At 32.3% G+C, this 14,431-nt stretch overlaps 2 protein-coding genes across 5 annotated transcripts in view; one reads left to right on the forward strand and one right to left on the reverse strand.

The window, feature by feature from the left end:
• Nucleotides 1-11,496, forward strand: part of LOC144851925 (uncharacterized) — a 39,165-nt gene extending 27,669 nt beyond the window's left edge. For 3 of the 4 annotated variants that reach the window (XM_078709587.1, XM_078709588.1, XM_078709586.1), the window contains 11 exons: nucleotides 838-870; nucleotides 1,158-1,229; nucleotides 1,498-1,745; nucleotides 1,895-1,986; nucleotides 2,353-2,662; nucleotides 2,824-2,878; nucleotides 3,498-3,563; nucleotides 5,790-6,222; nucleotides 7,273-8,283; nucleotides 8,420-8,502; nucleotides 8,946-11,496. In XM_078709587.1, coding sequence (XP_078565713.1) covers nucleotides 838-870; nucleotides 1,158-1,229; nucleotides 1,498-1,745; nucleotides 1,895-1,986; nucleotides 2,353-2,662; nucleotides 2,824-2,878; nucleotides 3,498-3,563; nucleotides 5,790-6,222; nucleotides 7,273-8,283; nucleotides 8,420-8,502; nucleotides 8,946-9,344 — 2,802 coding nt within the window. In that variant the 3' untranslated portion in view covers nucleotides 9,345-11,496. The remainder of the gene's footprint in view (nucleotides 1-837; nucleotides 871-1,157; nucleotides 1,230-1,497; nucleotides 1,746-1,894; nucleotides 1,987-2,352; nucleotides 2,663-2,823; nucleotides 2,879-3,497; nucleotides 3,564-5,789; nucleotides 6,223-7,272; nucleotides 8,284-8,419; nucleotides 8,503-8,945) is intronic. The other variant, XM_078709589.1, reaches the window with a different exon arrangement.
• The window catches only part of LOC144851934 (uncharacterized), a 55,322-nt gene that overhangs the window by 32,428 nt on the left and 8,463 nt on the right, over nucleotides 1-14,431 (reverse strand). The window lies entirely within an intron of this gene.

A 14,431-nucleotide genomic window follows, 5' to 3' on the forward strand; every position in this document is an offset into this window, starting at 1 on the left:
GTACCATGTTGTAATAATATTTGAGTGTTTGCTATGCTTTAATCATTATCTTATTATATTAACATTGCTATTTAAACCCATATTAATAAATATCAGCTTGCATTTTGTTTGTAGTGTTCATTGTATATTGCCATTACTTTTGTTACATTGTTCCTTTACAGTTCTTGATTAATTTAATGTCTTCCTTTATCTTTGGTTTCGTATTAGACCAAAACACCTGGGTAACTCCCTATTCATCACAAAATATGTTGTATCTGATAATACTTAAGTTCCGCTTTTAGAACTATGGATGAGAAACGCCTTCAAAACGTTCCAATTTTAAGACTATAAGTTACAGTGCCCCGGCTTTAACTGGTAATCAAATAAATTTTAAAGTAAACATTAATTGTTAATTAATTTGCCTTAAGATGGTAAAATAAATTAAGCTGTAGTATTGCTCAGTGGAAAGAGTGAATGCTTCGTATGAATATTATTACTGTAAGTGTAAAATATGGAAGAAGAACCTTAGTTTCAGTTGCATACTAATATACTGTCTTGTTTTTGTTTGCTAACTAACAACTCTATTACTGTATAATGTAACATATTGCTTTACTGCTTGTTGTATCACTTCTGTAATTGTTTAATTAAATTATGTTGATTTGAGAAATATTAATAGATTAGCTGTGTGTAATTGTTTTTTAAAAATTGTCTGTTATGTAATACATTTATGATTTGTCCAAATTCTTCCTTGGCAGCTATTTCTGAATAATAATGGTAACTAAAGTAAATAAAACAAATAATTGTAAAGAAAATTGGTAAAAAAAATATTAATAAAACAAATTTTGTTTTGTTTTTTAGGATGAAGACTATAAAAATGGGAATGACGATGAGGTAATGAATTTGTTATTTGTATCAATAACTATCATTCATAACACAATAATAATAATTAGTATTGTAAACCACCTGGATTTAGAACAGTATGTGTGTGCAGTATCATGGGAACATTCTGTGATACAGTGTTACATGTGAACCTGTATCATATTTACCACATCACATTGGAAAAATGAAAAATCGGGACACTTCAAAAAGTTCTCTTTTTTTTTAATGCATCCAACATATAGGGTAAGAATACTTAAATTATTTTTACAATAATTGTTGTAAAATTGATTGTTTATTAGGAATTAGATATTAAGGATGAAGAATTTCAACCTGCCGAACAAGTGCTTGGTCTACAACATCACGAACTACAGGTAAATGGTTACCATCACACCCATTCCTTATAAATTATGTTCATTTTTACAATAGATAATTAAAATTGAAGATAAACATGAATTTTACACAATCCATACATACAGTACAGCTTTTGATCCGATACCATATGTAAAATGTCCTACTGTATGTTTTAAATTTCTAGTTTCTAGTTTTAATTATTGTATTTCATTTCTTTTCTTTTTTTAAAACTTGATTTAGTCTTTTGATATGCTGTTTATTTTTTAATATGAATCAATCTACTAATAGACAAACAGCAATGTTACTGTATCCAGAGGAAGTGATTCTAGCATGCAGTATGATGCCACCTCTGGCAGCAGCCAGTGGCAACCAGCGTCATCTCTTGACGATCAAGCACTGTTGCTGGAGAGTTTGGAAGAACAGGAGAAACAGTTCTTTGCAGTGGAAGATGAAGAGGAGGATGATGATGATGATGAGAATGAGACATCCATAATTATCTATCCTACTATTGGTGACACATCATCTGCACAAGACAGGTAAGTTTACCCCGTTTCTCATCACCTAGTAAGTCTCAGACACACATGGGGGTATACACCATAAAGAACTCTGGTGCAGACGCCCCGGTCAGTTTCTTTATTCCTTTGGATTAATACTTTTTATATATAATAATTATTATTTTCTTTAGTGCAACTTTTCAAGTAACAGAGACATCATTTATTGGAAGAAAATCACGGAAAAGTTCACGAGAGGAGAAAACAGAAGGAGACCAAGACACAGGTAAAAGAAAGATCTGACCAATAGTTACATTACATACATTCTGTATTTAGTTTATATATCACATAATTAGGTTTAGGTAAAAGAAACATAAGAATGTAACAAACATCCCAAACAACATGGCAAAAATAGTAGAAAACACATCCAAAAGGCATAAAATTTAGATTGTTAAAAAAAAAAAATTACAGTTAAGAATTACATTATTAGGAAACAATTTGTTTGTTACCTTTTGTTCTTCATTACTGTTAAAACTCAATTTACTTCAAGTTGATAGATTGAAAATAACTATGTTCTGTATTAGGAATGTTTTTTTTTAAATGTCATTATATTGTGATTATAAGCAGAATACAATACATGTCATTATTATAGGTGGTATTGCTGACAACTCTGATGATGAGGATGACGAGGAGGAAGAAGACGAAGATGAGAGTCAGGAATCATCACCATCCAACAATATTGAAGTGAATGGAGATAAAGACAGCCCTCAGACACCGGATGACGAGGATGATCAGAAGTTCCTAAAAAAGAATTATATATTCAAGGAGAAAGCATTGTTTGGGAAGTGTATGGAGCAACTTGAAGCCCAATTTGAAGCCCAATTCGCCAGTGGGTTAGATTTCCCAGGAAGACTGAGCTTGTCATCAAAGTTCTTGTCAAAAGCTCAACATAGTAATATAAGGTACATGATAATGTTTATTGTTTGCACTATTCCAATGGCACTGTCAAAAACACAAGAACAAGTGAGTTTTGAGAAGTAACTTGAAGCTGTCCAGAGCCTAGCTTCAACAGTCCTATTTTCTATAAAATAATTTCCACAATATTTGTATAATTTATTCATAGAGGACGGATCGAACCTGTTTCAATCAACTTTCACATACCAGTAAACACAGGCGAGGTATGTATTACTAATATAAATTACTATTATATGACATACAGTAACGTAATATTATGTTCTACATTTTATTTTAAGCACATTATGTTTTACTAATATGAAACAATGTAAGGTCAGCACAACTGTACATAAGTAAAAACTGTTGAACCAGCAGAACTACTGTCCCACATGTTTTTATATTCATGCAATGGAATAAATAATTGCATTCGGTAAAAGAAGACATGGGTCCCCACCCGACAGTGATTTAGTTCACTTTTGGGGTGCCCTCTCTCATGTTCTGGCTGTTATTTATTATGTTTGTGTTTTTATTGTTTTGTTATTGTTTGAGAAAAAAAACAAGTTCTATTTTCACCTCATGAAAATATCTGTACCATTGCACTCATAAACATTCATTATTTGTATATATTGTCAGCTAATGGGAACCATGTGCAGCGCTTTATAAGTGTTAGTTACAGAAATAAGACTGGGATTTTGTCAATAAGTATATGCTATTCTGGGGCATGTCATGTCATCCTGTAGATAGTAGGCTTGGGTAGGGCTATGGAAGTAAAAGTAGTACAGTACAATAGAGGGTTTATGTTATTCATTTTGTCTGCATCATAATTATTGTGTGATGTATTAGTACCTACAGCGAAGAAAGGAAGAAATGGCGCGAGCCGTTGACGAGACTAGGAAACGTCTACAAGCCGTAAGTGGTGCCACACAATTCACACATATTGGACCTAATATCATTCCCTGCGATGCTTTGTTTATATCTTGTTGCTAGGCTTTTTGTGTGATGTCATTTTTGTACATTGTTGGTGTGGTTATAAAATAGTATGAAAAGAAAAGAGATACAACCTTTGTTGAATTTGTATGTACCATAGTACTGAATAACGCAAATTTCTACTAGAAATGGAATAAACATAAGAAATGCGTATACATTTTTACATTTTACAAACCTATTTGGGTTCCTGAGTTTAAAGCCTGATTCTGCCACTGTACCATGATACTTATTATTACCAAAGAGTTGCCACTAACTGCAGTATAATTTGATTTTAAGGCTCACTTACAATTTTACCAGTAAGGAAATATTTTAAAAACCTAAAATGGTATATTTAGAGATATGGGCTATAATTATTACAGATGAGGCTGGATTTTTATCTGAACCTCAGCTCTTAATACTCAATACATTATGTTATGAGGTGTTTAGTGTGTTTACATCCTTCATTTCTCGAGAATAAGGATGTCCCCAAGGAGGGATATCCCAAATGAAGGGTTCTACCGTATTGCATATAAATTCAACGTATTGTTGTTCTCTTTTCATCACTCTGCTGGTCTTTGAATGTTTACTGTAGTTATAGAGATTGATCTGGTAGTTTTTACATAATCATAAGCAGCAAGAAAAACATTCATTTATTTCTTATAATATACTTTATATTACAGTATGATGCATGGTGTTCTAATCTTGAGTGATCAAGTCTTCTTTATTCAAATTGTTTATAAGAGTGCTCTAACAAACACATACATCACCGTTTCATAATTATTAATATTTTTAATATTATTAATTTTTATTTTAATAATATTAATATAAATTTAATATTATTAATTTTTATTTTAATATCAATTTTTATTTTAATATTAATTTTTATTTAAATATTAATTTTTATTTAATATTATTTTTGTTTTATTTTTGTTTTTTATTAACTCTCTAACACATTACATATTCCATGCATGATGTTTATCATATGTTTGAATTATATTCAAATTTCCGATTCTACAGTATATTCACATTGTTCACTAAGGAAACTGAAATATTTTGTTAAAACATTTCCACACTAAAAATATATTTAAAAAATCATATATTATTAATATTTTGCTTTATATTATTATTAATATTGTTTACACCTACTAAATAATTATTTTTGTTTTCACATTTTTACTAAACAATTGTTATTTCCACTTAACACACAATGGGATAAAATATATTATTTTGTTTTGAAAATTCCACATGCAGGAGGATTTTTTGCTTGTGTGAAATAGTATAAATATTATTGCTACATTATTTTGTATATTTTGAAGTGTAATCAATAAACTAAAAGAAGGAATAATGTTGTAGAAAGTGAAGTACATGTTTGATATGAATATTTTTTTATTTGAACCATACTTTTTTTTTATAACTAAACTATACACAGAACTGAATTGGTCTTAAAGTAGTTTAGGAAAACATCTAATAAACTCCTTGATGCAAAGATAACTGTAATTCATAGTAGTACGTAAACATAAATAGATATAGTATGGTAATGCAAAATAACATACTAAGATTGTTTACAGCAATTAATCAGTATAGTCATTAACTGTTAACTATTACCTGTCTTTATAGTCGCTCTCCAATTAAAATTAATAACAAAATAAATTGACGCTTTAATTTTTGTAGAAGCTACAACTCTGTGATTGTTGTTTTAGTTTTGTAGAATTTACAAATTACACAAGTTTCTTCCTCACTCCTATCCCTATCAGCAACATATTTTATTTGGTTTTAAAACACGGACTCCCTGTTGAATGATTCATATTCAAGATTTTCACTTTATTGTAAAACAGTTTAGATTTTATCATTTGTTATTCTTCCTACAAACTCTGTTCATCCAATATCTTAAAGACTTGCATTTCCAAAATATAAAATCTTCTGAATAAATTACCCCTTTCTATTGCAATTTCATTCATAAGAACCTAAAAACTTTAGTTATATCATAGTTGTGATCATTGTTGAACTTCTGACGTACCTTGGCTGATTAAGGATGACGCCATACTGGGTGGATTGAGAGCTGGATTTTGTTGAATTTCACTCTCTAGTAATATAATACATCTATATTTTTAAATGTATGGTTTTTTAAATTATATTTTTGTCAATAAAACCATTACAATTTGTTTACAGCTTGGATGGAATTCGACAAAGAAACCAGATGTAGTATGGGACGCTGGACTCAAAAGAGTCGGCGATAATTTGAAAGATACAGATTCTATCAAAAAACTTAAAAATGTATCACTAAGCAATAACAAAAAGATCATAGATAACAGTACTATCACACCAGAGAATACCAATGGAAGAGTGTTGCAGGAAAGAGGCTGCCATCGTGATGTCACACCAGACCACCGGAGAAACTTGTCTGATTCATCCACAACCACTGAGGAGGATTCTCCACCTTTGAATGACACTGAGAAAGAGAATTTCAAAAATAGATATGAGAAAAAGAAAGTATCTAATACAAGTAAGAACAGAATGGATAGATTGAAAGCTAGAAGAGGAAGTAAAGGAACAGGTGATATGAAGAAGGCGCAATCTATGACTGACCTCAGGTCACCAGATGGTAAGTGCATTTTTTCCGTGGATAGAATTGATAATTCTTTAGTAGTATTCATCAGAACTAAAGCTCTATCTACACTATCAAACTAGTTTAACAAAAAAGTGTGGTGTGCCCAAATATGGCAGTGATATGCCCAAATATGATAGTGATATGCCCAAATATGATAGTGATATGACATCATCATGTCCATATATGGGCACAACACTTTTAATTAACATAAAGTTTGATAGTGTAGAGAGAGTTTAAGCAATAACAGTACTGCTGATACTAGAACTAATGCCTCTTGAACACTACTACTAACATTCTGCCACTACTACTAATGAATGCTCTACAACTACCAAGACACTTGTACTGCTGCTTACTAATAACACTACTAACACTACTTAGTACTAAATGAATTATGACGCTACTTAATACTACAGTAATACTGGTCACTTTCACTACCACTTCTACTAACTATACTACTAACATTCTATCACTATTACTAATGAATGCTCTACAACTACTGTGTCACTATGCTGCTGCCTACTAAACACTACTAACTACTACTACTATGAATTCTGATGGAACTAATTGATTTCTGACTACTACTCCCATTTCTACTATAGTACTAATGTTGCTACTACTACTACAGTACTACAAATAATGCAGTTGCTACAACTCCCCCAAAACCACCAAAATTCTTTTTTGTCATTAAAAACACATTCGGAATACCAGAATTAACCAAAAAAACCAGATATAGACCATGGAGAAATACTTATCTTATTTCTCCATGACTGCAGACCAATGGTTTCCGGTATTTGGAGAGTTTACTGTGTAGTACATCTTAGTCTATATTCTATACTTCTAAACACTACTACTATATGAAAGCTAATACTGTTCAACTACTGTGTCTTACTACACTAGTACTAACATTACTACCACTTATACTATGAACACTGTACTACTACTAAACTACTACTACTAGTACTGCTACTACCATTACAACTTCTGTAGCTGAAACTACAACTACTGATTATAAGACTACAAAATTATTATACTATTTTTTCATAGACATAGAGGACGATGGCAATTCGAAATCTCCATCCAAAAAGTTAGTCCAGCGATATCGTACACGTAGTCACAGCCGAGACCGTAAACAAATTGACGATCAGTCAACTACTAAGCTTAAACGTCGTGCACGGTCTGAACAGAACTTGCAGGCGACGCCGTCCAGGCCAAAACGTTCATATGAAGCTGGAACAATGAGCTCCATGGCAAAGAAGAACTCAAAAACACCGCCTCAGTCGCCAACGTCAAAGATTGCAAAGGGAAAATCACTTGAGAACTTGTCTTCACGAAGACAAAGTGATCCTAAAATCGATCCTAAAAATCTTTCAGGAAAAAATAATTCTTCATATTACAAATCAACAGATAGTTTATCGACTTTAAATAAGAAAATTCCACAAACTGATAATGAATCCAAATTTTTACGGAGAAGGAGTAGAAGCGTTTCGGAAGAAGACAAGACATCGGACATGAACTCTAAACCTTTGAACTCTGAACCTTTGAACTCTGAAGTACCAGAAGCGGATACTTCTAACCGTCCAAAATCACCAAGATCAACCCCACTGCCGCGTGATAAAAGTAGAAGCCCACCACACATGCGTAGCCGGTCTTCTCCGGCCACGGGAGAAAGAAAACGAGAAAAGCGAGCAAGTGACTATGCAAATAATAACGGTAGTAGTGATGATAACTCAACCAAAGATTCCTTAGATAAGAAAATGATGCCGCCTCCAGACACAAACACGATCATCAAGAATAAAGCGGTAATACCACCGGGTAACGCTCATTCCACCAAAGTTAGTCCTGAACGTCTTGATAGAATAACAAAGCATAAAGTAGCCAGTCGTATTTTAAATAAGAATGCATCGATTCGTGTATCGGAAATTCCAAGTGACATTTCTAATGTAAATGATTCTATAGAAGACAATTCTATAAATGGACTTCCAAAGACAATGAGCAATAACGTTGATAAACAAGACACTAAAATGACAACAATTGCACCGCTTCAAACAAAACAAGGTAATCTATTTTGAATTAAGAACGAGATCAAGAATTTTTATTTTTGAGCTTTCAAAGTTGATTTAAATTTGTATGAAAAAAAGTAAATGAATGAAAATTAATGATTATTACAAATTTTACTTTTTTTCTTTTGTAGATGAAATTAGCATCAACGACTTCTCGGATTCTATAAATGAAATGAAGTCTGCATTTTCCAAATGTTTGGAAATGTTTAAAACGGTGAATGTTTATAATTTTTTTAAATAATAAAAATCCTTTGGACAAAAGATTAATTGATAGTATTGAGGCTGTTGGGTAATTTGTTATGCTTTAATGCGAATATGTGTACTGTATCATGATAAGTTGATAAATCCAAAGGCAAATTACTGAAAAAATGACCATGCCAACGGAGATACCAGTAAAGCAATCAGAAATGTTGGGTAACACCAAATAATCCTTCCTCAGTCCAAGTGTAACTTTATAATCAATTTCTTAATCTATGTTTCCTCCTTGACACAGTAAACCACTGAAAAGTTCTTGGCATGCTCAACATGTTTAAATCCACTAATTACATGATTTTGCTTAGGCTTAGGTTAGGTTCTCTGGTATGTAATCTCTTAATCTATAGTTCATCCAGCCACTTCATAAATTGAGTTTTAACTACCATTAATTTTCTTCTCCAGGTTCAAAGTTCGTCCACTTCAGTTGGTGAAAATGATCGTCAATCAATGGTTGACATGTTCTCTTCCACCTTTCAAACAATGGACCAATCAGCCAAAGACGCTCTTCCATCTTTACGTTCGTCCCCACGTCCGGTCAGACACGGTAACAATTCTCCAACTCCGTTTTCCGTCACAAACTTTGAGTCTTTCAAACCTACCAATCAGCACTCTAAACTTAACGGCGTTGGTGGTGACCTCGAGTCGGCTGGAACGTACTCTTTGTTAGAACAGTACTCATCAATGCTTGTGAATATGGTACAAAATAAATTGACGGCAAGTGAAAAGAAGCAATCGTTAATAGATGATACGGACAGTAGCAGTGCAGATGATGCAACCACCGACAAAGTCTGTTATGTTTAATAAATAGAGGAGAGACAGCTAGTAGTTAGCCTTCCATTCAAGAGTCTGGGGTTCAAATCCTTCCAAAGTACCGAAGATTTTTTAGGTAATCTGTGTTTTTTAAATTTTATTATTTATTGTCAGGCAAAAAGTAAATAATAATAATAATAATAATAGTAATGCTCTTTAAATATTCACTAGGGAATATTATTATTATTTACTTTAATTTTAGAAGGAAAAAAATGTTTACGAAAGTAAAGATGTGAAACAAAACTAATTGGATAACTTTCTGCTAGATTTCAACTTTTCTTCAGTACTTTAATTTAATGATATTATTTATAAAAAAAACGTTGCTTTTGGAGTACAGTGTCCGTAACCTCACAAAAGCAAGAAAAAGTTTGTATTTTGATCAGGAATAATTTTTTATTATTTTTTATGAGCACAAAGATCCAGTTTGTATCATGTGACTAGTTGTGTGAACACGCAAGTAGTCTGGAAAATGTTTTAGTGAAAATGTTCATGTTAACATGTTAACTACATTGATTTTATATTTCAGGAAAACTATAATGGACAGATTAATTTATCGTTTCTGATTAAATTTGTACTTCAATGCATATCTTAATCTCTATCTTAATCTCTATGTAGTGTGCGTAATTTAGTACTCCTCCACACAAATTTGATCTTTAGACCTTATATATGAATTTGATCTTTCCTTTTGATTTCCTATTTAAAAACCAAGACACCACCAGATTCTTTGTGCTGTATCTCCATATACTAAAATATTTGCCCAGTATCATAGGAATATTCGGTATACAGCATCTCATTTGAATCACATGTGCTGCCTATATCATGTAAGGTTGAGGTTGAGGTCATGGTCTATGATACTAGGTCATACATGTGAAACACATGTGATGCTGTATTATGGAATATTCCTATGATACTGGAGAAATCCAGAATCTGGCACTGAGAATCTGGTGTACATTCTGTAGCATAAATGTTCTTAAACAAAACATTTTTGTTTGTTTTTTCGTCCAGTTTTTGTGTACTGAAGTCCACCACATCTTCACCTATTTTGTAAAGATGCTATTGCTAATTAGATTTTGATATTAAGGTTTTTATACAGAGTCGTAATTCGTGCACGATTTTATAGGATTGAGTTTGATGGAAAATAATTTAATAGTTAAATGAATTATAATCATTTATTGAGTACTGTAAGTTGCAATTTAGATATCTCCTACTATATATTGTCAGGAATAGCTATGCTATAATAATGTTGCTACCACCTTGATAAACAGTAATAAAGCATCTATCACTATTTATTTCATTCATAACATCTTATCAAATACGATATCTTGACATTACACAAAAGATACATGTGCACTTGTTATATTAAATAATGTTTCTACTAAACTTATTGATCACTAATATAAATTCTGATTCACAATTTCAAATACGGTTCCCTAGACGTCATTTCTAGTGAGTTAAGATGATGTAAACAAAATGAAGTGTTATTTTTAACGTGAAGGTACCCTCCAGAACTGTTTGTAGGTCTTCACTTCACAATTTTTTGGGGGGATCATGTCAAAATTATACTACTACAGTAACTATATGTTTTACTGCAATCAAGTTATGCCTTTATATTTGTTTCATGGTAGATGATAAGTCATGTCATATGACCATAAACAAAATGTAGTTTACTGCAGAAACTGATTGTTACTGCAGCAGAGTGGAATATTAATTTTGACATTGTCCCTTCCTAATCAGAATATTGTCGATTCAGAGCATCTTCACTGTGTCCAGAGCTGTATAAATAATATGGCAATTAGTTTAACTCGATTCTGTGAGTACCTCTGATTGGTCAAGACACTCGACTCCACTTGACTATCTTGTCACCAACAGGCAAGTGGTAGATATTACAAATAAACTTCCAGCACTGATGTTCTGTTGTAAAGGATAATCAGATCCCTTGCGGATGTGAGAGGTTCACAATTATGCTATCTTTTTATGAATAATAATTGCCAATATTTATAAAGCTCTGACTAGAAATTTCCACTGCATTATTTTATCACTAATTATTAACCATGCAAAGACATGTTTTTGTTTGATTTATTCTTTAAAAAAATGTGTAATAATTAATATACAGCACAAATGTTACTGTTTCTTGTGAACTGTTTCAACTGTTAAAAGCACTGCTGCCAATTTGGCAGTTTGTACGCTTTATATTTCTTTATTTTGGGAGGGGAGGGTGAGGATAAAGGGATGGCAATTATGGATAAAGGGGGGACGGGTGGGATAAAGGGAGGACGGGTGGGATAAAGGGAGGACGGGTGGGATAAAGGGAGGACGGGTGGGATAAAGGTTGAATGTTTAAATAATATGTAAATACGTTAGTTTGTAAACTGTTTAACGACTAGATCGCGTGTCTTCAAATTGCGTTTGATGTCATCACTGTATTATATTTTAAAGAGTGAAACTCGAGTGTGTATACTTCAGTGACATTTAGTTCAATTAGCTAAACTTTCATTTTGTAAACAATATTACTGTCCTATTGTTAAGAATGTATTCATAATATGACACCAAATCTCCGAATCCGTCAATATTGTTCGTCTTCTTGCAGAGAATAAAACGCTTTGAATTCAATGTATTGTACTGATATTCAAATAAAACACGTCTTCCAAAAATGATTTCGTTATCTTGTCTTTATTGGTCGTCTAATTAACAAATTATCTAATCGTTTTATGTCACACTTTTTTGTTCACATCACTCCTTTTTCAACAGGCATGTTGATGTTTACTGCACTAGTTATATCGTTAAAATATTTTGTTTTTTTAAATGTATTTTATTTGCTTTTACTATAAAAAGTGTTTTACTTATTCGTTATTTCAAACGTTCTTTCGTTCATGCACTGAAAAAAGTATTCATCTCTCACCATCCATTTGTTTTATTAAATTCATTTATTCATTTATTCATTTATTTATTTATTCATTCATCATTTCATTTATTTATATCTTGAACACTATATAAATACATATAAAAAGTAAATCGAATAGAATTAGGGTTTCCTTACAAAAACAAAAGAAACAAAACACGAAACATTAAATACATTTCAAATTTATGATAAATAATATGTATCACAAAATTATATATATGAAAAAATGTAATACACATTTGTACGTACCTATTCAGTTAATTACGCATTGCTCCATTCAGTGACTTATTAAATATTCAGTCCATTCAGTGACTTATTCAATATTCAGTCCATTCAGTGACTTATTCAATATTCAGTCCATTCAGTGACTTATTCACTGTTCAGTCCATTCAGTGACTTATTCAATATTCAGTCCATTCAGTGACTTATTCAATATTCAGTCCATTCAGTGACTTATTCAATATTCAGTCCATTCAGTGACTTATTCAATATTCAGTCCATTCAGTGACTTATTCAATATTCAGTCCATTCAGTGACTTATTCAATAACCAGTCCATTTAGTGACTATGTTATGTAGGCCTATATGAATATTATTAAATTAACCAATTGTAAATGGATCTGTATTAATTAATCTCGTCACGCAATAAAGCAACGTGTAATGTAAATCTTAGTCACGACAGAGGTCAGTATGTTTGGTATGTTATCTTTTTAAGGGTCTTCTTCTTGTAGGATTTCTTTCTACACAAACAAACTCAGACCTGAATGGCACTTCTGTTATTAATATGAACGTTTGTGAACAATTAAATACAAAGCAAATTAGCAAAGTTTCAATGAGACTTAACCAACTTCATGTCCTTTCGCGTTTTTTGTCCATCGCGCGCGCGCATGGTAGGATATCCTTATTATTTTACTTTTATTCAAGCGGTTTGAGTGCATTAATTATGAAAAAAAATTTAATTAAAAATATATTTAAAATTTAAACTTTGTCGTCTCAGAAGGAATTTATTCCAATGAGAGTTACAATGAGACTTAACAAACATTTTTTCTTTATTTTGCATTTTTATTTCGTAAATTTACATATTCGTTCACCAGAACCACGCACAAAATGAGAACATAATAATTTAAAAGCGCTCACATACACTTCTCGTGTTTACTTTATTTCTCAACTTGCGTCACAAGTTAACACTATCTTTCCCTCTAATGCGTGTTGGTATGCGATGACCATATTTGGCATCGTCTTTTTTTTGTATTAGAAACGCTCTGTCTGGAGTTTGACAAATTAATTACAATGGTTCAATCCTTGTATACAGCGTCGGATACAATGTTTTGTAATTATTACTTGACGTTTATTGTGAATTATATTAAGTTATTTAGAACAAAACAGTAGGCCTACCTCGGAAATAGTTTATATACATTACAAGGGCCAAATGCCTATATTTATTAAAATAAAATCGCAGGCCTAGACCTACAGTAGGCCTACTATTCGGCCTATGTTTAAATTTCAATCCAATTTTGAATGACTTTAGGCCTACAAACATGCACAACATAATTAAGCCGAATTTCTCAGATACCCTGAACAAAACGTGAATCACGTGCCTCCCAAATTCGGGCCGGCTTTTTGGGGGGTTTTTGCCAACTAGGTCGCTTCCCTATACAATATATATAATCTCAAACCTTTATCTATCTCTATCCAGAGGAATTATTTCCATGCTCTATACTTTTCATTTTCGAAATTAGCCTATCTACACTTTGCTTACCATGTTTACGTTCACGTTTAAGGTCTATTAGCTTAGATCTTAAACGTCATGCCAACGCAATTATAATTAATATATAAATAATAAACATGATACGATTATAATTAGGCCTAATACAATGCACAACAGCAGCGCACAGTGCAGTAAATCTTCTTCTTCTTCTTCAATTTTAAGGAGCAAACTTCATAGTTGAAGGCTACTGCTCCATTAAGGGTCCCATTGTGACATCGGCAGCCAACTACGGCGCCAATTCGTCTGTCCACGACAGTGTGTGTGTATGAATGAACTAGTACACCGGGGTAACCCCCTACTCGTCTCGAAAGATGTACTAGGTTCTTTAAAGTGCACATGAGCCAGATGTACACTGGACCTACGGTTTATAGTCCTGATCCGAGAAGACTTGTTCTACCACCAGAACCATGGAG

Source organism: Antedon bifida, chromosome 9 (assembly GCF_963402885.1).
Source record: "Antedon bifida chromosome 9, ecAntBifi1.1, whole genome shotgun sequence".
In the NCBI taxonomy this organism is placed as follows: domain Eukaryota; kingdom Metazoa; phylum Echinodermata; class Crinoidea; order Comatulida; family Antedonidae; genus Antedon; species Antedon bifida.